We start from the raw sequence: 24,365 nt of genomic DNA on the forward strand, positions 1-24,365 counted from the left end.
TAGAACAGAACCCCCCGAAAAGGGCTTCTGAGCTCATAATTATGTTAAATATACAGATATATCGATAAAATATGGCACAACTAAGTTTTATAGAAGTTTCGATAACCCTGCCAAATTTCATAAAGATCGGGCCCCATTTGACCCTAGCTCCCATACAAAGTCCCCTTCAGAAAATTACTTGAATGTCCCAAATTAACTTATAAACACAAATATCGCGATGAAATTCAGCACAATAAAATATTATGTAAATATAAATAAATTCACAAAATTTTATCGGGCTTTGTCCATATTTGCCCCTAGCCCCCATATAAAGCCTCTTTCAGAAAATTAGTTTTTCATCCATAAATTGCTTAAATGTATCGGAACAAGGGAATATTGAAGATAAATGCGATATTATGAAAAATAAATCACATTTAATATTCATAACTGGTGTAGGGTATCATATGGTCGGCCATGCCCGACTATACTTTCTTACTTGTTTTATACTAGAGTTTTTGTGAAATTTGTACATTTTTCTAATTTTCTCAACGAAGTGTAAATTATGTGAACTTTTTTAGAGTTTTTATGAAACCTTTGAATTTTAAACATTTTTTAATTTCTAGAAATTCAACTGTTTAGCGAATTGAAAGATTTTGCAAAATTCACTGACCATCATTATTTAGTTGACTTTCTTGATAAATTCTTTGAAAAAATTGGGAAAACGTAAAAAAAATGTAGTATAGTAAATTTAAATATTTTGTAAATTTCACTATTTATTTGACTTTCTTGATAAATTCTTTAAGAAAGTAGGAAAAATGTCAAAAAATAAAGATTTCGCAAAAATGAAACTGGCATTTTTGACTTATCTACAGGTTTTGTGAAATCTAAAAAAATCGATAAGAAAATTTAAAAAAATACCAAAAAGCAGTAAAACTTGCACATTTTTCTAATTTTCTCAAGTTTTTATGAAACCTTGAATTTCAACAATTTTCTACTATAAAGAAATTCAACTGTTTATTAAATTGAAAGAATTTGAGAAATCCCTCAAATATATATTTAATTTTCACCTTATACTAGATGTTAAGTTGAAATAAGAGCTTGAAACCTGGTTGGAAATTTGTGGAATTTAATAAGCCTCTGAGCCGAAAGATTAAACAAAATAAATGTTAATTTATTTTGTTTGCTCACAAGTACCAAACCCCAGTAAACAATTGTAAAAGAAAAAAAGGAAGAAATAAAAAAACAAGAGTTAGAGGTTTGGATGAACAAATTTATTGGAATGGGTAGTGGATATACCTTTATATTTGGCTGCTACAAGAACAAGAAGGAGCCAACCAACCTTCGCTAGAAAAGAAACAACATGGCAGACATTTTCGGCCAAATTGTTCATGAGTTTTGACATTTTGTTCGAGCTTATGCTTGAATATGTAAGCTACTCAAAAGGGGGAAAATGTTGAACATCACTGTTGTTTATGAAAAAGTCGATGTAACGACTTTTGGCATAAACATTCCGCCCGCTTTGCAGGATATATGCAACACAATCAGAACAAAACTGCTTGGCCATGTCCGCGATGTTATTTCTATAATAGAACAAAAAATTAATTAAAAAGTAAAAGCTTAGATTAGTTCATATAATTGTGATTATGGAATTCATTTAATACTTATTGTAATTATAAATTAATTTCAAATTGCTTTGACTAAAGAATAAGAATAAAGGAATAGGTTAGGTCGATAGGAGGATGTATACTACATCATATCCGAAGAAATACACCTAGGCCACTATCGGGCCTGTTGTGCGCTCCAATTCAAGAAAAAAAAAAAAATGTTCACTGAATGTATTATTTTTCCATGTTCAGAAACTCAGTTTCCTGGACGTAATTCCTAAGAATCTTCCAATCGGTGTTGGTTAAGAATGTTATTTGCGGAATAACATCACTTCCAAGATACTTGGATCTAACTTCGACGAATGCCTGACAATGGCAAAGAAAGTGCTCCAGAGTTTCACTGTCCTCTCCACATGCTCTACATTCGTCTGAATTCGCACGTCCAATTTTGTATAGATGTGCTCGTAATCCTAATACTAACCTCAGACTTGCTCATTTTGAGAAGATTTCTCGTCTTGCTCTCATCAGGGTCACCCCATAGAATCTTTGTGGTTCTACCCACCGTTTCATTATTTCAAGAGGCCTTATGGGATTCTCTCATCCATATTTTTTATTCAGCTTTTGTTGCGTCGAATGGTTTTGCGTTTGTCAGGTTAACTACATCGAGCTCCCTTCCCTTTAAAGCTATTACATTCGCCCTTTCGTTGCCGACTACTCCCGAGTGGCCTGGTACCCATATGATGTGAACCTTACCTCTGGGAGAGTATTCAGTTAAAGCTTTCTTACAATCCAATACGGTCTTAGATTTAGTTCTATCACCTGATATCGCACTAATTGCCTTCTGGCTGTGGGTAAATATATTAAGCCCTGTGGGCGCCATATTTATTCTAATCCAATTTACACATTCCGTTATTGCTCGTACTTCTGCCTGGAAGCTTGTGTTATGATTAGGTAAACGGTGGTATATTTCTGTTTCTGGGTCTTCAATATAGAACCCCAGGCCCACTTTGTCCCCTAATTTAGAGCCATCCGTGTAGCAACGGATTCCTACTGGTATTTGCTCTAATGTTCCGCTTGACCAAGACATTCTATCTGGGATTAGCGTTTCAAAGTTTCCGACATATTCAGTGTCTGGTATGCGATCAGGCACGTCCGATGAATGCGTATAACCTTCCAATGTGTCCAGTATACATTGATGACGTGTCCTATAACCGTTTTTGGCCAGTTCGCCTAAAGTAAAGAGCCGTTCGGCTGTAAGCGCCGCCTCATATCTTATATACGTTTCAATGGGTGGAATATCTAGCAACGTTTCCAGAGCCTTGCTTGAAGTAGTACACATGGCACCACTTATACCCAAGCAGCATGTACGCTGAACTCCCTGTAGTAGTTTGATATTACACTTTTTGTCCAAAGCAGTCCACCAGATTATTGAAGCATAAGCTAGAATTGGTCTAATTACACTTTTATAAAGCCAATTTGTCATAGTAGGACTAAGACCCCATTTCATGCCTATGGTTCTCCTACATATCGCCCAGCACCGATGTGCCTTGTTGATCCTATCCTCTATGTGGTGTCTCCATTTTAATTTCCGGTCAAGTATTACACCTAAGTACTTAACTTTGTCTGTCACCGGTATCTTCTTGCCCAAGAAGCAAGATTCAGTATATGTAGAAATTTTTGTCTTTCTTGTGAAAAGACAGATTTCCGTCTTCGCCGGGTTAACATTGAGGCCTCTCGGTTGAGCCCAGCTCAAGGCCGTATTCAGAGCCTCTTCAGCTCTTCTACACAAGTAATTTGGATCCTTTCCCTTTAAAAGTATTACGACATCGTCTGCATAGCAGACAGGTCTAAGTCCTTTCTCGGTTAGGGTCCTTAGGAGGCTATTAATCGTGGTAACCCAGAGTAAAGGTGACAAAATGCCACCCTGTGGTATACCGCGAAATACCTTTTTCCTGATAGTTATATCGTACATCTCGCAGCTTATCCATCTGTTCCTTAGCATGTAGTTGATCCAGTTACGGAGCACCCGGTCAACATAAAACTGGTCTAGGGATTGGATAAGGGTATCAGTGTACACGTTATTGAAAGCGCCTTCGATGTCAATGCATACTGCCAGTGTATACAGTTTGCTATCGAAAGATTCACCTATGTAGTGGACAACTTCATTTAAAGCGGTTTCCACCGATCGTCCCTTTACATAAGCATGCTGCTTATATTTAAGGTCTTTGTATGGTATGCTGCTTTTAACCATGCTATCGACTATCCGTTCCAAGGTTTTAAGTAGGAAGGACGTAAGACTTATCGGTCGATAGGACTTAGGTGTCGCATAGCTAGGTTTCCCTGGTTTGGGTATAAATATTACCCTTGCATCCTGCCATTTAACTGGGGTATATGCCAATTTTAAGCATGCAGTGAATATCTATGACAGATGTACGGAAACCAGTCCCGCCTCCATCTGCAAAAGTGCCGGGAAAATTCCATCCGGCCCTGCAGCTTTATAGGGAGCAAAGCTCTTGATTGCCTCTTTAACCATGTCAGTTGTAATAACTATTTCCGTGTTACCCTCCCCTTCCTCCAATATCGGTTCATCTATGTTATTCGATATACCGGGTGGGAAATGAGAATCCATTAGGAGTTTCATTACGATACTCATCCCAGTATACTGCGGTCTTTTTACGACGTGCCCGGTTAAATAGATTGCGAAGAGTCTTCCCAAGGTTTCGGATCTCCCCAGTTACCCAGGGTTTTTCCTGGGCAGATCTCCGCTCTCGCAGAGGGCAGCTGTCCTCGAACGATTCAACCAGGGCACTTGTGAACGTTTCCACTTTGGCATCTATATCCTCTTTATTTCGACATTGAAAAGTGTCCTGACCTATTACGATACTCATCCCAGTATACTGCGGTCTTTTTACGACGTGCCCGGTTAAATAGTTTGCGAAGTGTCTTCCCAAGGTTTCGGATCTCCCCAGTTACCCAGGGTTTTTCCTGGGCAGATCTCCGCTCTCGCAGAGGGCAGCTGTCCTCGAACGATTCAACCAGGGCACTTGTGAACGTTTCCACTTTGGCATCTATATCCTCTTTATTTCGACATTGAAAAGTGTCCTGACCTAAACGGTTCTTTAGTAAGGTCCCGAACATTGTCCAATTAGTTTTAGACTTATTCCGAAACTTTATCGGCTTTGGTGGTGGCCTTAGTATTTTGAATCTTATGTACCGATGATCAGAAAAGGAGTGCTCGTCCGAAACTCTCCAATCCTGAATTTCGTTTATAAGCTCTTCTGAACATATAGTTATATCTAATACTTCTTCTCTGATTCTATTGACGAAGGTAGCTTTATTACCTAAGTTCAATGTTATCAAGTCTTTAGTATTAAAGAAATCCATGAGGGCTTGTCCCCTGCGATTGGTGTTTGTACTACCCCAAGCTACATGGTGCGAGTTGGCATCACAACCTATTACAATTTTCTAATTTTTCCTTTGTGCCTCTTCAACCAGTTTCATCAGATCCGACGTTGGTGGTAGTGTCGGAGAATCGAAAGGCAGGTAAATAGATGCAAGGAATATGTTGCCACGACCTTGCTTCAGCACCGTTGCATCCGATGTTGATAATCCTGTTGAAAGGAGAAAACATAAGTTCTTGCGACATAAGATACATGTTCTCGGGCGAGATCCTGTATCAGCGTAGAAAAATTGGAAATTTACGTGATTTAATCCAGAAACCTTGTTGCGAATCGTCCAAGGTTCCTGGATTAAAGCTATATGTATTTTACCTGTGTTGATTTTAGCCATCAGAGCGTTGGTAGCTGTCTCGCTCCGATGGAGGTTTATTTGGATAACCTCAATCATGGTCATCCATTAAACTGTCTTCCAGCGAGTTGGTGGTCACCTCCTCGCTCTTTGGATTTGATTCCTCCGGATAGCCTGAAGTGGCTATTAATGCAGTGAGTACTGTTGATGGCACTGCAGTGTCCATATCAGGCATAGGAATAGCAGTATTTTTAATAGACACATTCCCAATTCTGGAGAGCATTGCTGTTCTGTCTTCTGGCGGGTGAGTGATTTCCTCCTCGATTTTAGGATTTGACTCCTCAACATTGCTAGTACTTGCTAATGATGCTTTGGGTACTGTCTTAGGTGTTTTACTGTCCTTGTCGGGACCGGTTTTGACAGCCCTTTCAATCGGCGCCTTCCCAATTTTGGAAAGGGCAACTACACTTTCTTCTGGCGAGTTAATGGTAAATTCCTCGATTTTAGGATTTGACTCCTCAACGTTATCAGTAGTGGATACTGATGCTGTGGTCTTAGGTTTTTTAGTGTCCTTTTCGAGGCTTGTTGTAACAGCCCTTCCAATCGGCACCTTCCCAATTTTGAATATGACAGATTTAGAGGCGAAGTAAGCCCTACCTTTATTCTTGGCAAGACTAGCCATGGATTTCTGGTCGATACCTATTACAAATAAAGTTCCCTCAGGTTCTTCTTTCCTGTAAAAGACAGGAATAAGAAATATTGAAATTGGATACGTTTTGTTATTTGCTGTATCATTTGAAAGTGCATTTAAAAGGAGAATGAAATTATAGGCAGCATGGGTCATATATTGCCCAGCCAAATATTGTACTCTGAGCTGTAGGTAACCCGACTCTAGAGAAAACACCTTGACATATCACTTTTGGATATAAATCAACTCCAATTACAATATCGATCGATTCAGATTCGTAAAATTTGGAGTCTGCTAAGAAAAAATCTTTGAAATTCTTTTTGTAGGTTGTCAACCCTAAAAGAGACTTCAAAATCATTGGACATATTGTTTCATCATGTAGTTTGTACGCAGTTAGATTTAATTTGTCGATCAACCTTTTGGACACTCTGCTAACAGGCGAACCAGAGTCTAACAAACATCGAGCATGCGACGTAGTAGACCCAATTTTAACCAGTACGGTAGGGAGGAGAATAACCTGGTTTTGTCTTATAATGTTTGTCAAAGAAGTTGACTGCTTCACCATAGGAGATTCCATTTTAGGCCTGGATGCCAAAGAATTACGTGATCTCGAAGATTTCGATGATCCTATATTTGGGGACTGCGAGCGAGAACGGGATTGTGAAGGTAGAATATCTGAAGCCAATCTAGGGTTGACGTTGAACTTGCGGCAGTCGTGCGCCAGGCAATTGGTGCAATATTTATTATCGCGAACTGCACGAATACGGTCAGAAATATTCATTGTCAAGAACTTGCGGCAAGTTCGAAGAGGCACCTTCCCAATTTTGAATATGACAGATTTAGAGGCGAAGTAAGCCCTACCTTTATTCTTGGCAAGACTAGCCATGGATTTCTGGTCGATACCTATTACAAATAAAGTTCCCTCAGGTTCTTCTTTCCTGTAAAAGACAGGAATAAGAAATATTGAAATTGGGTACGTTTTGTTATTTGCTGTATCATTTGAAAGTGCATTTAAAAGGAGAATGAAATTATAGGCAGCATGGGCCATATATTGCCCAGCCAAATATTGTACTCTGAGCTGTAGGTAACCCGACTCTAGAGAAAACACCTTGACATATCACTTTTGGATATAAATCAACTCCAATTACAATATCGATCGATTCAGATTCGTAAAATTTGGAGTCTGCTAAGAAAAAATCTTTGAAATTCTTTTTGTAGGTTTCTGGGAGCGATTGTGCTGGAGTCCGGAGTGCAATACGGTTGTCAACCCTAAAAGAGACTTCAAAATCATTGGACATATTGTTTCATCATGTAGTTTGTACGCAGTTAGATTTAATTTGTCGATCAACCTTTTGGACACTCTGCTAACAGGCGAACCAGAGTCTAACAAACATCGAGCATGCGACGTAGTAGACCCAATTTTAACCAGTACGGTAGGGAGGAGAATAACCTGGTTTTGTCTTATAATGTTTGTCAAAGAAGTTGACTGCTTCACCATAGGAGATTCCATTTTAGGCCTGGATGCCAAAGAATTACGTGATCTCGAAGATTTCGATGATCCTATATTTGGGGACTGCGAGCGAGAACGGGATTGTGAAGGTAGAATATCTGAAGCCAATCTAGGGTTGACGTTGAACTTGCGGCAGTCGTGCGCCAGGCAATTGGTGCAATATTTATTATCGCGAACTGCACGAATACGGTCAGAAATATTCATTGTCAAGAACTTGCGGCAAGTTCGAAGAGGATGTGGATTTGGATTTCGACGATGATTTGGGCATGATGAGCTAGAAAGTAAGAATGTGTAGATAAGTAAGAGATTCGAAAGCTTAAATTTATGATTCGTTAGGGAGCATTACAAGTTTGACAATTGGTCTAGTGATTAAACCACGTTGTGTCAATACATCTGCTACTCTAACTCGGTTGTCCGAACCGGAATATATTTTGACGACTCGACCAAGTCGCCAAGCATTTGGTGGGAGATTCTCATCCTTAATCACTACCAGGGCGCCAGTTTGAAGATTGACTTCGGGTCTTTTTCATTTAACTCTTTTATTCAATTCCTTTAAGTATTCGTTTTTCCAACGAACGCAAAAGTTTTGATGAATAAGCTTTAACCTTTGCCATCGGTTAGTAATAGCAATAGATGAGTCGTTCACTTGGGGATCGACTGGAGCTAAGATTGGAGTTCCGATTAGAAAATGTCCTGGAGTTAAAGCGCAAATATCGGTTGGATCGGTTGAAATAGGAGAAATCGGTCGGGAATTCAGACACGATTCAATTCTGGATAGGAGAGTGGAAAATTCCTCGAATGTATACTTATAATTTCCTGCAACTTTCCGGAAGTGGGCTTTGAAGCTTTTTACTCCAGCCTCCCACAATCCGCCCATATGCAGAGCACCTGCCGGAATAAAATGCCAAGAGATATTCTGGTGAGCATAATTGGACAATATACGCTGCTGTGAAGTTTGTATAAATTCTTTGGCTAATAGTTTCGATGCTCCTACGAAGTTTTTACCATTATCAGAGTGGAGATGAAGCGGACAACCTCGGCGTGAAACAAAGCGATTAAAAGCTGCTAGAAATACCGGTGTTGATAAGTCGGAAGTTGCTTCTAGGTGGATCGCTTTCGTTGAAAAACATACGAAAACGCAAACATATCCCTTAGATATACGACAGGCTCGGCCGGAATAGCTTTTTATGTCGAATGGGCCGGCAAAGTCTAGACCTGTGTGTGTAAAAGGACGACTAATTTCGGTTCTTTCGGAAGGCAATGCCGCCATCAGCTGTCTTTGGCATATTTTCTTGTAAAAAAGGCAAGTTTTGCACCGATTAATAGTAACCTTGATCAAGTTCTTTGCCTTTGGAATCCAATATTGTGTCCTCAACAGACGAAGTACGAGTTGATTGCCAACGTGCAAACTTACATCGTGGACAAATTTGACAAGAAGCCTTGAAAACTGACAGTTGTACGGGATGATAATTGGATGCTTTTCATTATAGGTGAGTCCAGAAGAGGACTCTAATCGGCCACAGGAACGAATTATTCCTTCTGCATCCAAAAAGGGATTTAGATTTAGAATACTACTGGATTTTGAAATGGCTTGTCTAGCAACTAGAGCTTTGTACTCATTAGGAAACCACGCCTTTTGACAAATTGAGATAAGTTTATCTCGTATGAAATTAATTTCCGAACTTGAAAGTGTTGTAGACTCTTTAAAGAAATTTGACCGGTAACGAAGATGAGTTCTGTAGAAAAATTTGTAAACATAGGACAATACACGCAACGCTCTATGAAAGGAAGAAACCCGTTCTAACAGATCCTCAAAGTTAAAAAATATGAGAAATGGACTTTCAGAGGCTTAACTTCTTGATCTGTTTCCAGAATTCCGGATAAGTCAGAACGAGGCCATTGACTCTTGACAGCCTTAAGCCAGTGTGGACCGAACCACCATAAATCATTTCCTACTAGGTCCTCGGGATAAACGCCTCGGCTAGCCAAATCTGCTGGATTCGATTCAGAATTTACGTGGTACCATTTTGGGTAATCGACTATTTGCGTAATTTTTGATACCCTATTCGCGACAAAGGTTAACCAGTGGCAAGGCGGTTTTGCTAGCCAAGACAATACTATAGTTGAATCTGTCCAGCAGAAAATGGAACAGGTTTTGACCTCTAGCGTTGAAACTAAGTTTTCGAACATTTCAGCTAATAGAAGTGCTCCGCAAAGTTCTAATCGTGGGATTGATAATGTCTTAATAGGAGCTACCTTAGTTTTGGACGAAAGGAGGTGTGTTGAGACCGCTGCGTATGCTCTTTCGGATGCATCGCAGAAACCGTGGAATTGTATTTCAGAATTTGGACAATAATCAATCCATCGAGGAATACGAATAGTATTGATAATAGGGTAGCTAGATTGGAAGACTTTCCATTGACGAAGAGCGTCGTAAGTAATAACATCATCCCAACCAGTTCCGTCTATCCATATCTTTTGCATTAGTATTTTTGCCAGGACAATGTAAGGTGCTAACCACCCTGCGGGATCAAATAACTTTGCGATTTGGGACAGAATTTCCCTTTTCGTGAAGTTTACGGATTCCGGAAAAGTATTTGCAACAAAGTAGAAATCATCCGAACACGCATTCCATCGGATACCTAAAGTCTTTGTGGAACTTTGTGGAATATTTGCTAAAATATCCTTGGAGTTAGATGTCCACTTTCTTAGAAAGAATCCAGCGGATTGCAGAGCTTGAATTAGCTCATTTCTTGCTTTAACGGAATCGGTCTTTGTATGAGATCCTGCAAGCACATCATCAACGTACATCGAATTCCGTAATATAGAACTTGCGATCGGATAAGTGGATTGAACATCATCTGCTAATTGAAGTAATGTTCGAATGGCAAGGTATGGCGCACAATTAACACCGAAAGTGACAGTTTTCAATTCATAATCACAGATCGGACTGTTTGGATTGCTACGGAATAATATTCTTTGATATCGCGTATGTTCAGGATTTACCCAAATCTGCCTGTACATTTTCTGAATGTCGGCATTGAAAACGTATTTGAAAAAACGCCATTTTAGAATAAGAGCAGTTAAGTCATTTTGTAAAACCGGTCCTATGTGGAGCAAAGAGTTTAAACTTTGGCCGTTGGATGATGGAGCAGAGGCATTGAACACCACGCGAACTTTGGTAGTAATACTATCTGGTTTGATAACGGCATCGTGGGGAATATAATATACATGTGGACTGTTCGATAGGTTGTCTGAATTAACTTTGACCATGTGACCAAGATCTTCGTATTCACGGATCACGTTATCATAATCAACTTTGAAATTTGGTGTTCGGATCAGCCTTGCCTCACTACGAAAGAACTGTGCCATGGCACAGGACCTGGAATGGCCTAAGTTCAATGAATCTGGAAATTGCTCTTTGAATGGAAGAGATACAACGTATCTTCCGTCAGCGTTTCTTTGCGTGGTACGTATATACAGTTCTTCACAAGCTTTATCGGAATGGGACTCATAGTTCTTCCTTGGAAGATTTTTCACCTCCCAAAAGCGTGAAATTTGCTTATCTAAGGAAATTTCACAGAAGTTTGAGACTATAGTAGTGGGACTTGGATTGGTTGAATGGTTGACAGGACCTGTAAGAATCCAACCGAATATGGTTTCTTGGGCCAGAAGAGAATCGCATACATTATGCTTGATTCCCGAACAAACAATAGATGGGAAAATGTCACCACCAATCAATAAGTCAATCTTCGAACTGGAATAGAATTTAGGATCAGCCAGCTGGATTTGAGGAAGATTCGAAAATTTTGAATATGCAATTGTTTGTGCTGGGAGATTACTTGACAGGTGAGGAACTACAAGAGCCGTTACCGGAATCGCAATATCATTATTAATTTGAGAACCCAATACAAAGGAACATTGATATTGGACTTTAGCAGAAACAGTTTCGTTCAAGCCAGAAATTTGGACATCAATAGACTGAGAGGGAAGTTTTAGACGATGGAAAACCCGTTCAGATATGAAAGTTCCCTCTGATCCCGAATCTATTAAGGCGCGAACTTGGTATGTTATACCCATATGACAGATATTTGCCCAAGCTGTTCCCAATAATACTCCTTTAGTATTTGAAGCAAAGCAATTTTGAACGCTAACTGAACCAGAACTATGAGTGGACGGAATATTATTTTGATTTGGATGAGTATCTGGAGCTAAGCTAGGTTTAATTGTAGAATTTGGACTTGGACTCGGGACTGGATGAGATGACTGAGGAGCATCGGCTTCCTTATGAAGAAGGGTGTTGTGTCTCTTCTTGCAATTGAAACAGTTAAGTTTACTAACGCAATTCCGCACACTATGTGTTTTTGAAAAGCAATTCAAACACAAACCTTCTCGTTTAATCTCATCTAGTCTTCGTTGATGGTCCATTTTCAGAAATTTAGGACATCTTCGAATGGTATGAGTTTCTTTAGGACATAACTGACATTTAAAGCCAGTTACATTTGTCTGAAAGCTATGAACCTTTTGTTTGGAATTCGAATTGTTGTTGGATTTAGATTTCGAATCATTGCCTTTTGAATTAGAAGAACTTCGAATTTCGGATACTGACTCTAAAGTTCTATGACGGTTGGTAAGGAATTCGTCCAGTTCGGACCATTTGGGAAGAGCAGTTTTGTCTTTTAATCCCTGTTCCCATAATGTTAAGGTATGTTCTGGAAGCCTATTCGTGCATATAAACACAAAAATCGGATCCCAGCTAGTCACGTCTATATTATAAAGAGTAAGTATGGAGATACATGAGTTGATATCTCTCTGTAACTGTTTTAATGATCTACCAGATTCTGAACTGATTGTTTGAAGGTTAAAAAGTGTTTTTAACTGACCATTTATCAAAACTCTACGATTCTCATAACGCGAACAGAGGTTTTTCCACGCTAGGTCAAAACCTTGATTGGTTAGAGGACTTTTTCGTACGATTTCTTTGGCTTCGCCTTTTGTTTTTTGCGTAAGGAAAAACAGCTTTTCGACATTGCTGGCTTTTGAGTTAGAAATGACTGCTGTAAACATGTCCCAGTGAAATCGGTTAAAGGCCAGAAACAATTGGTTAACGAACTTTTTTTTTCCCAAAATGGAAATAAAACTAAATTTCTACAAACTGTTCAAAATACTTTGAGTAGAAATCTATAATAATTTTGTAACTAGTTAGAGAAAAGAGTACTTTTTTCCACGCAAAAAAAAAATATCAAAAAGGGGTGTAATTATGAGTTAAAATATCAAAAAAAAAAAAAAAATTCAAAAAACGATGAAATTTTATTTAAGAACCAAAGTACCACAAAGTTGAATCGTATGCAAAAGTATACAAGTTAAAAAAAGCGAACATATATCTTTAAATTACTGAGAAAAAAAAGAAGACCACATAGGTTTAAGGAACTGGAACGTAAATCAGTTGTGAAACAAAGTAAATTTTTTAAAGGTCGTTCAGCTTTTACACTACTGGAAAAAGAAACCATATACCAGACGACTTCCACAATATTAGGTTCGTTCACTTATTTTGTATATGGAAAAAAAAATAAATACGTATAGATGTGAGAACCAAATCCAATTAAGACTACTAAGAATATAAACGAATCCCTTAATATTCATAAAATAAGAACAATCCAAATTTTGAAATAAATGTAAATGGTGACTACAACTTTTAAATAATAATATTGAATTAATATCAACCAAAAATAATAATAATGCAAAGAAATAAAAAAGTGTGTGAATAAATCTATTGTTTACTACCAACAAATCAATCTGTTTACTCAATACTTCCAATATATATCAGTGATTTCATAAATATTATTGGAAAGAGAATACCAAAACAACAGGGTTGCCGAACAACAATATTTCACTGCCCGATTATTTATATATAAGAAAGAAAATTAAGTTCAAAATTTAATTGAATTAAACTCAATTTCTATTTGAATCAAGAAATTAAATGTTTTAAACAACAACACCAACAGTGTTGAAAATGAAGAATAAATCGTAATTGGATATTCAATTTTTGATATAGGAACTTAAATAAACGCACTAAAACAAAACTCATATAGGAAATTGAACGTAAATTTAAGAAATAATGTGCCTTTAATATCCTAATGTAAAGTGTTTGATTTGTTATAAATTAATACAATGTAACAATCGTGTTCTATTACTTGATGTAAGTTTCCCATAATATTTTTAAATATGAATTCTCAACAAGAAGATGAATTTTAATGTTCTCGGCCTTTTAGATTATTACGACACTGCGGCAACTCTTGATTGAAAATATCTGGAGAGAACTAAAATTTCCAATGAGCAGACATACAATGATAACTGCAGCAGATCTTATGGGAAATAGGAAAGTATTTAATTGAGCTCCAGCTCTTACAATTTTACTTATTTTGCGTTTCTATTTAGGAAGAGATATTAAATCTTCACTATGGATTATTGTCTTGTAAAACGAACAGTATCGAGTTTTAAATCTCTCTTCTTTTAATTATTTTTCTACAAATATGATGGAATGATTTTATTTGTATGTAGTCACAATATTATTTGTTAGTTATAAAATAAATTTTAGTGACAGACTTTATTGACCAGTGCAAGAGATTTTAAATTAATGACTTTATAATGTGGAAGAGTACGAAACGTTTCCCAAAAAGTATACGGAAGAGAGGCTTTTAAGAGTAACAGATGTTGATAATGTTAATGTAATCATTACATTGTAATTATTTAAATGAGATATACATATCTATGTAGATGATAAGAGATGAATAAAAGTAAACAGGGGAAATTCAAAGTCGTGATCAAATACGATGATATAAATAAGTATAAGAGTGTGATAAATGAATATGTTTACGAAAGAGAAAAATAAGCTGAAAAAGAATTTATAATCGAACATACATGCATATACATATTCGTTTGCTGAAAAAATACGAAAAAAGTCAGACGGGACGAAGGTAAGCGGAAAATGGATAAATATTCTATACGGCGAATACAATGCTTTCGAATATGTTTATCAAAAAATTGCAATTTTGACTCACTTAAATGTCTCCTGATAATGATGGATGAAAATCTCCACTTTTTTTGTATTTGTGTCTTAAATTTCTTCGTTTTTTTTTCTTGGTAATATTTCGCTTTAATTTTATTAGATCTCCTTCAATATCTTATCTCCATAATTCGATGTACTTGTTTATCTCACTTGTAATATGCCTTTATTTTAATAATTTCAATTATTTTACTTTAATTTTATGTCGGCTACACGAGGTAGCATAGAATAAAAAAAATTAAAAAACAAAAAGAACAGTTCTTATGAACTGGTTTGAATGCACTTTCACTACTAAAATACCTAGACAGCAAATGCCAGAACGTACCTTAGTAATGTAGATATGTATGTATGTAAGTATGTATATAACAGCAACCACACGCACTCCAAATTGAATTCCCAGAGAGCTTCTTGTAATCTCCAATCCGGTTCGATTGGACCAAATGTTTAGTTGAAATAAGAGCTTGAAACCAGGTTGGAAATTTGTGGAATTTAATAAGCCTCTGAGCCGAAAGATTAAACAAAATAAATGTTAATTTATTTTGTTTGCTCACAAGTACCAAACCCCAGTACACAATTGTAAAAGAAAAAAAAAAAGGAAGAAATAAAAAAACAAGAGTTAGAGGTTTGGATGAACAAATTTATTGCAATGGGTAGTGGATATACCTTTCTATTTGGCTGCTACAAGAACAAGAAGAAGCCAACCAACCGTGGCTAGAAAGGAAACAACATGGCAGACATTTTCGGCCAAATTGTTCATGAGTTTTGACATCTTGTTCGAGCTTATGCTTGAATATGTAAGCTACTCAAAAGGGGGAAAATGTTGAACATCACTGTTGTTTATGAAAAAGTCGATGTAACGACTTTTGGCATAAACACTAGAGTTTTTGTGAAACTTGTACATTTTTCTAATTTTCTCAACGAAGTGTAAATATGTCTGTTAGAGTTTTTATGAAACCTTTGAATTTTAAAAGTTGTATAATTTCTAGAAATTCAACTCTTTAGCATAGTAAATTGAAAGATTTCGCAAATTTCACTATTTAGTTGACTTTCTTGATAAATTCTTTAAGAAAGTAGGAAAAATGTCAAAAAGAAACTGGCATTCTTGACTTATCTACAGTTTTTGTGAAATCTAGATTTTTTATGAATCCTTTGAATTTTAAACATTTTCTAATTTCTAGAAATTCAACTGTTTATCAAATTCAAAGATTTTGTAAAATTCACTGACCATCATTATTTAGTTGACTTTCTTGATAAATTCTTTGAAAAAATTGGGAAAATGTAAAAAAATAAAGATTTCGCAAAATAATCTGTCATTTTTGACTTATCTACAGTGAAATCGTTAAGAAAATTGAAAAAATAAATAAACAACAATCACTAAAACTTGCATATATTTCTAATTTTCTCAACGAATTAAAACTTATTTCTAGAGTTTGTATGAATCCTTTGAATTTTAAAAATTGTATAATTTCTAGAAATTCAACTGTTTAGTATAGTAAATTGAAAGATATTGTAAATTTCACTTTTTAGTTGATAAAGTTCTCAACGTATTGCAAAAAGTTCTCAACGAATTGCAAAAGATTTCGCAAAAATGAAACTGGCATTTATGACTTATCTACAGATTTTGTGAAATCTAGATTTTTTATGAATCCTTTGAATTTTAAACATTTTTTAATTTCTAGAAATTCAACTGTTTAGCATATTGAAAGATTTTGTAAAATTCAATTGTTTATTAAATTGAAAGAATTTGAGAAATCCCTCAAATATATGTTTAGTTTTCATCTTATGCTATAGTTTTTGTGAAACTTGAACATTTTTCTAATTTTCTCAACGAAGTGTAAATTATGTCAACTTTTTTAGAGTTTTTATGAAACCTTTGAATTTTAAAAGTTGTATAATTTCTAGAACTTCAACTGTTTAGCATAGTAAATTGAAATATTTTGCAAATTTCACTATTTAGTTGACTTTCTTGATAAATTCTTTGAGAAAGTAGGAAAAATGTCAAAAAATAAAGATTTCTCAAAAATGAAACTGGCATTATTGACTTATCTACAGATTTTGTGAAATCTAGATTTTTTATGAATCCTTTGAATTTTAAACATTTTTTAGTTTCTATAAATTCAACTGTTTAGCATATTGAAAGATTTTGTAAAATTCAACTGTTTATTAAATTGAAAGAATTTGAGAAATCCCTCAAATATATGTTTAGTTTTCATCTTATGCTATAGTTTTTGTGAAACTTGAACATTTTTCTAATTTTCTCAACGAAGTGTAAATTATGTCAACTTTTTTAGAGTTTTTATGAAACCTTTGAATTTTAAAAGTTGTATAATTTCTAGAAATTCAACTGTTTAGCATAGTAAATTGAAATATTTTGCAAATTTCACTATTTAGTTGACTTTCTTGATAAATTCTTTGAGAAAGTAGGAAAAATGTCAAAAATAAAGATTTCGCAAAATGAAACTGGCATTTTTGACTTAACTACAGATTTTGTGAAATCTAGATTTTTTATGAATCCTTTGAATTTTAAACATTTTTTAATTTCTAGAAATTCAACTGTTTAGCATATTGAAAGATTTTGTAAAATTCACTGAACATCGATATTTAGTTGACTTTCTTGATAAATTCTTTGAAATTTCTAGAAATTCAACTGTTTAGTATAGTAAATTGAAATATTTTGCAAATTTCACTATTTAGTTGACTTTCTGGATAAAAATTGTATAATTTCTAGAAATTCAACTGCTTAGTATAGTAAATTGAAAGATTTTTTAAATTTCACTATTTAGTTGACTTTCTTGATAAATTCTTTGAGAAAGTAGGAAAAATGTCAAAAAATAAAGATTTCGCAAAAATGAAACTGGCATTTTTGACTTATCTACAGATTTTGTGAAATCTAATAAAATCGTTAAGATAATTGTAAAAAGATACCAAAAAGAATAAAACTTGGACACTTTTCTAATTTTCTCAACGAATTGCAAAAAGTATGCCTACTTTTTCTAGAGTTTTTATGAAAACATTTTGTAATTTCTAAAAATTCAACTGTTTAGTAAATCTAAATATCACTGAATTTCACTATTTAGTTGACTTTCGTGATAAAGTCTTTGATAAAATTGGAAAAATGTCAAAAAAAATTAAAGATTCCACAAAAATAGAGCTGGCATTTTTGACAATTTCTTCAACGATTTGCTTAATTTTTCGACTTATACTTAGACATAGAGTTTTTGTGAAATCTGATAAAGAAAGTTGTTTAAAAAAACATATACATTTTTTCTAATTTTCTCAACCAATTGCTAATTATGTCTTTTTATGAAACCTTTGAATTTCAACAACTTTCTAATATAAAGAAATTCAACTGTTTATTAAATTGAAAGAATTTGAGAATTCCATCAAATATCTGTTTAATTTTCATTTTATACTAGAGTTTTTGTGAAACTTGTACATTTTTCTAATTTTCTCAACGAAGTGTAAATTATGTCAACTTTTTTAGTTTTTATGAAACCTTTGAATTTTAAACATTTTTTAATTTCTAGAAATTCAACTGTTTAGCGAATTGAAAGATTTTGTAAAATTCACTGACCATCATTATTTAGTTGACTTTCTTGATAAATTCTTTGAAAAAAATGGGAAAGCGTAAAAAAATATAGTGTAGTAAATTTAAATATTTTGTAAATTTCACTATTTAGTTGACTTTCTTGATAAATTCTTTCAGAAAGTAGGAAAAATGTCAAAAATAAAGATTTCGCTAAAATGAAACTGGCATTTTTGACATATCTACAGGTTTTGTGAAATCTAATAAAATCGATAAGAAAATTTAAAAAAATACCAAAAAGCAGTAAAACTTGCACATTTTTCTAATTTTCTCAAGTTTTTATGAAACCTTGAATTTCAACAATTTTCTAATATAAAGAAATTCAACTGTTTATTAAATTGAAAGAATTTGAGAAATCCCTCAAATATATGTTTAATTTTCATCTTATACTAGAGTTTTTGTGAAACTTGTACATTTTTCTAATTTTCTCAACGAATATGTAAATAAATCTGTTAGAGTTTTTATGAAACCTTTGAATTTTAAAAGTTGTCTAATTTCTAGAAATTCAACTGTTTTTTGTAGTAAATTGAAAGATTTTGCAAATTTCACTATTTAGTTGACTTTCTTGATAAGTTCTTTGAGAAATTAGGAAAAATGTCAAAAAAATGAAACTGTCATTCTTGACTTATCTACAGTTTTTGTGAAATCTAGATTTTTTATGAATCCTTTGAATTTTAAACATTTTCTAATTTCTAGAAATTCAACTGTTTATCAAATTCAAGGATTTTGTAAAATTCACTGACCATCATAATTTAGTTGCCTTTCTTGATAAATTCTTTGAAAAAATTGGGAAAATGTAAAAAAATAAAGATTTCGCAAATAAGCTGTCATTTTTGACTTATCTACAGTGAAATCGTTAAGAAAATTGAAAAAATAAATAAACAACAATCAGTAAAACTTGCATATATTTCTAATTTTCTCAACGAATTAAAAGTTATTTCTAGAGTTTGTATGAATCCTTTGAATTTTAAACATTTTCTAATTTCTAGAAATTCAACTGTTTAGCAATTCAAAGATTTTGTAAAATTCACTGACCATCATTATTTAGTTGACTTTCTTGATAAATTCTTTGAAAAAATTGGGAAAATGTAAAAAATAAAGATTTCGCAAAATAAGCTGTCATTTTTGACTTATCTACAGTGAAATCGTTAAGAAAATTGAAAAAATAAATAAACAACAATCACTAAAACTTGCATATATTTCTAATTTTCTCAACGAATTAAAAGTTATTTCTAGAGTTTGTATGAATCCTTTGAATTTTAAAAATTGTATAATTTCTAGAAATTCAACTGTTTAGTATAATGAATTGAAAGATATTGTAAATTTCACTTTTTAGTTGATAAAGTTCTCAACGTATTGCAAAAAGTTCTAAACGAATTGCAAAAGATTTCGCAAAAATGAAACTGGCATTTATGACTTATCTACTGATTTTGTGAAATCTAGATTTTTTATGAATCCTTTGAATTTTGAACATTTTTTAATTTCTAGAAATTCAACTGTTTAGCATATTGAAAGATTTTGTAAAATTCAACTGTTTAACTTGTACATTTTTCTAATTTTCTCAACGAAGTGTAAATTATGTCAACTTTTTTAGAGTTTTTATGAAACCTTTGAATTTTAAAAGTTGTATAATTTCTAGAAAGTCAGCTGTTTAGCATAGTAAATTGAAATATTTTGCAAATTTCACTATTTAGTTGACTTTCTTGAAAAATTCGTTGAGAAAGTAGGAAAAATGTCAAAAAATAAAGATTTCGCAAAAATGAAACTGGCATTTTTGACTTATCTACAGATTTTGTGAAATCTAGATTTTTTATGAATCCTTTGAATTTTAAACATTTTTTAATTTCTAGAAATTCAACTGTTTAGCATATTGAAAGATTTTGTAAAATTCAACTGTTTATTAAATTGAAAGAATTTGAGAAATCCCTCAAATATATGTTTATTTTTCATCTTATGTTATAGTTTATGTGAAACTTGCACATTTTTCTAATTTTCTCAACGAAGTGTAAATTATGTAAACTTTTTTAGAGTTTTTATGAAACCTTTGAATTTTAAAATTTGTATAATTTCTAGAAATTCAATTATTTAGCACAGTAAATTGAAATATTTTGCAAATTTCACTATTTAGTTGACTTTCTTGATAAATTCTTTGAGAAAGTAGGAAAAATGTCAAAAAATAAAGATTTCGCAAAAATGAAACTGGCATTTTGACTTATCTACAGATTTTGTGAAATCTAGATTTTTTATGAATCCTTTGAATTTAAAACATTTTTTAATTTCTAGAAATTCAACTGTTTAGCATATTGAAAGATTTTGTAAACTTCACTGACCATCACTATTTAGTTGACTTGCTTGATAAATTCTTTGAAATTCAACTGTTTAGTATAGTAAATGGAAATATTTTGCAAATTTCACTATTTAGTTGACTTTCTGGATAAAAATTGTATAATTTCTAGAAATTCAAATGTTTAGTATAGTAAATTGAAAGATTTTGTAAATTTCAATATTTAGTTGACTTTCTTGATAAATTCTTTGAGAAAGTAGGAAAAATGTCAAAAAATAAAGATTTCGCAAAAATGAAACTGGCATTTTTGACTACAGATTTTGTGAAATCTAATAAAGTCGTTAAGATAATTGTAAAAAGATACCAAAAAGTTGTAAAACTTGGACACTTTTCTAATTTTTTCAACGAATTGCAAAAAGTATGTCTACTTTTTCTAGAGTTTTTATGAAAACTTTGAATTTTAAACATTTTGTAATTTCTAAAAATTCAACTGTTTAGTACATCTAAATATCACTGAATTTCACTATTTAGTTGACTTTCGTGATAAAGTCTTTGATAAAATTGGAAAATGTCAAAAAAATTAAAGATTCCACAAAAATAGAGCTGGCATTTTGGACAATTTCTTCAACGATTTGCTTAATTTTTCGACTCATACTAGAGTTTTTGTGGAATCTGATAAAGTTGTTTAAAAAAACATATACATTTTTTCTAATTTTCTCAACGAATTGCTAATTATGTCTTTTTATGAAACCTTTGAATTTCAACAACTTTCTAATATAAAGAAATTCAATTGTTTATTAAATTGAAAGAATTAGAGAATTCCATCAAATATCTGTTTAATTTTCATTTTATACTAGAGTTTTTGTGAAACTTGTACATTTTTCCAATTTTCTCAACGAAGTGTAAATTATGTCAACTTTTTTAGAGTTTTTATGAAACCTTTTAATTTTAATCATTTTTTAATTTCTAGAAATTCAACTGTTTAGCGAATTGAAAGATTTTGTAAAATTCACTGACCATCATTATTTAGTTGACTTTCTTGATAAATTCTTTGAAAAAATTGGGAAAACGTAAAAAAATATAGTGTAGTAAATTTAAATATTTTGTAAATTTCACTATTTAGTTGACTTTCTTGATAAATTCTTTCAGAAAGTAGGAAAAATGTCAAAAAATAAAGATTTCGCAAAAATGAAACTGGCATTTTTGACTTATCTACAGGTTTTGTGAAATCTAATAAAATCGATAAGAAAATTTAAAAAAATACCAAAAAGCAGTAAAACTTGCACATTTTTCTAATTTTCTCAAGTTTTTATGAAACCTTGAATTTCAACAATTTTCTAATATAAAGAAATTCAACTGTTTATTAAATTGAAAGAATTTGAGAAATCCCTCAAATATACAGTATCAGACAAAACATTTGCAACTAACATTCATAATACAAGATTTGGTTCGTAAAATTAGAATCTTTCCAGTATTTAAACTTGGTTTTGTGAGTTAAAGTTTCTTAATATGTCAGTAATGACTTAATACATTTTTATACCCTCCACCACCACCAGTGGTGATAGAGGGTATATATAAGTTTGTCATTCCGTTTGTAACACAAAGACATATTCATCTGAGACCCAACAAAGTATATATATTCTTGGTCCTTATGAAATTCTGAGTCGATTTAGATATGTCCGTCTGTCCGTCTGTCCGTCTGTCCGTCTGTCTGTCTGTATAAAACACGCTCACGGTAAAACGAAGCAATGGAACTTAATGAAATTCACCCAAAATATTTATTGTTATCCTAAGCAGTTTGGTATTGAAAATCAGCGAGATCGGTAGAATAGGTTCTGAGATATGAGTAAAAATTTGGGACAACCTCGAAAAAAATTGTGTTTTTTCACATATTTAATTGTACTTTTTACAAAAACTATTGCAGATAAATTGATTAATTTTGTCAGAAATACAACACTTGGTACCAGGATCAACTGTGTTAAAAATCGGTAAAATCGGTTCACAATTTCATATACCTCCCATACAAATGTACATATTCCAGGAAATTAATTTATTGTTAATAACTTCCGTTATAATGCCGATATCTTTACAAAATCTCACGAGTGAAAGTTTTATGCCAATAGAATTCATATAAAGAATTAATTTTCTGAATAGGTCCATAATTGGTCATAGCTCCCATATAAGGTCCCCCTCCGAAAATCACTTAAACGCACATAACTCATCACCAAATAACGATACACATGTCTAATTTGGCAGAAATATTGCTTTTGTATACAGAAATGTTAATGTAAAATTTGTATACGATCGGTCCGTAATTGGTCATAGCTCCCATACAAGGTCCCCTTCCGAAAATCACTTAAACGCATATTTCTCATTACCAAATAAAGATATTCATACAAAATTTGGCACAAATATTGCTTTTGTATACATAAATGATACTGTAAAATTTGTTTACGATCGGTCCATAATTGGTCGTAGTTCCCATACAATGTCCCCTTTCGAGAATCACTTAAACGCATATTACTAATTACTAAATAATGATATTCATAAAATATTTGGCACAAATATTGTTGAATTTTGTCAGACATATAGTTTTTGGTACTGTGATCCACTGTGATCCACTGTGTTAAAAATCGAAATCGATCCACAATTTCTTGTACCACCCATAGGGACTCAAAAATGTATTATTTTTCGCAAAAAATTAAATAAAAAGTGTCCATGACGAACAGGGTTTGAACTTAAGATTTCTCAGTTGCCAGTTCTACGTCATACCCACTACACTATTATCTAGCTTCGTAATTGTTTGCAATTAATGATGTTCACATAGAAATTGTCTTTCCTGTTTGTGTAAAAAATTGTTGCTAAACCACGATCAAATAAAATGTACACATTGAGAAAGTGTAACTGTTTAATTTTTTATGCTATTCAGCAACATCAGTGTTAATAAAAGTTATTCAGCAGCAATGTTTTGTATAAACAGGAAATAACACGGCATTTTCATATGAAAAATATTAGTTAACGAAAGACAAAATAATGATGTGGTGCAATGGATGAAATAGAGAATTAACAAACCGAGCATCGCCGGTTCGATTCCTGGTCGATTTAAATTTTTTTGTCATAAATAATAAACATTTTAAAAAAATCCAATTAAATGTGTAACTTTTTCTAAAAACATTTGATTTCTGATTAGATTTAGCCACGTATGACCGTCTGTCGATTCATAATTCTTTTCACGATCAAATTAATAATCTTTGGCCAAAATTTTGATTATATTCTTATGTAGCTTGGCATTGAATATTGAAAAATTCGGCTCAACAATAAAAATTTAAAAATAACATTTTTTGACAACATTGAAACAAAATCTTGTTTTTTTAAATTTTTTTCATAGGATCAACAATATTGAAAATCTATCGTTTTAAAATTAATCATATTGCCATACATTTTTCCCACACATTGAAATTATTTTAAATACATAACATACGTTAACATTTGTTACATTTAGTACGCTCTTTAACAGTCTGTGAGGTGATAGTTTTGTTATACCCACCATCAAAAAAGATGGGGGGTATATTGTTTTTGTCATTCCGTTTGTAACACATTGAAATATTCGTCTAAGACCCATAAAAGTATATATATTCTGGGTCCTTATTAGATTCTAAAACGATCTAGCCATGTCCGTCCGTCTGTCTGTCTGTTGAAAACACGATAGAGTCCAAATGGAAGTAGCTAGCGAGCTGAAAATTTGCATAGATAATTCCAGTTGATGCAGTTTGTTTGGTATTGAAAATGGGCAATATCGGTCCACGATTTCGCCTAGCCCCCATATAAGGCCTCCTCCAGGTAATGACTTTATCGCTCATAACTTGCTAAGAGAAGCATCAATAGCGGTGAAATTCGGCAC

At 33.2% G+C, this 24,365-nt stretch overlaps 1 protein-coding gene across 1 annotated transcript; it reads right to left on the reverse strand.

The window, feature by feature from the left end:
• Positions 1-10,108: 10,108 nt before the first annotated feature.
• LOC119615079 lies at positions 10,109-12,248 on the reverse strand (the record flags this gene model as incomplete). The annotated part of the gene is made up of 1 exon (XM_037971152.1): positions 10,109-12,248. A coding segment is annotated over one exon (2,140 nt), but the record flags the coding sequence as incomplete, so codon positions are not given.
• Between the last annotated feature and the right edge of the window lie 12,117 nt (positions 12,249-24,365).

This window comes from Lucilia sericata, unplaced genomic scaffold, assembly GCF_015586225.1.
Source record: "Lucilia sericata isolate MDLA Ls3-8-SP2 unplaced genomic scaffold, ASM1558622v1 Contig003993F_arrow, whole genome shotgun sequence".
Classification (NCBI taxonomy): Eukaryota; Metazoa; Arthropoda; class Insecta; order Diptera; family Calliphoridae; genus Lucilia; species Lucilia sericata.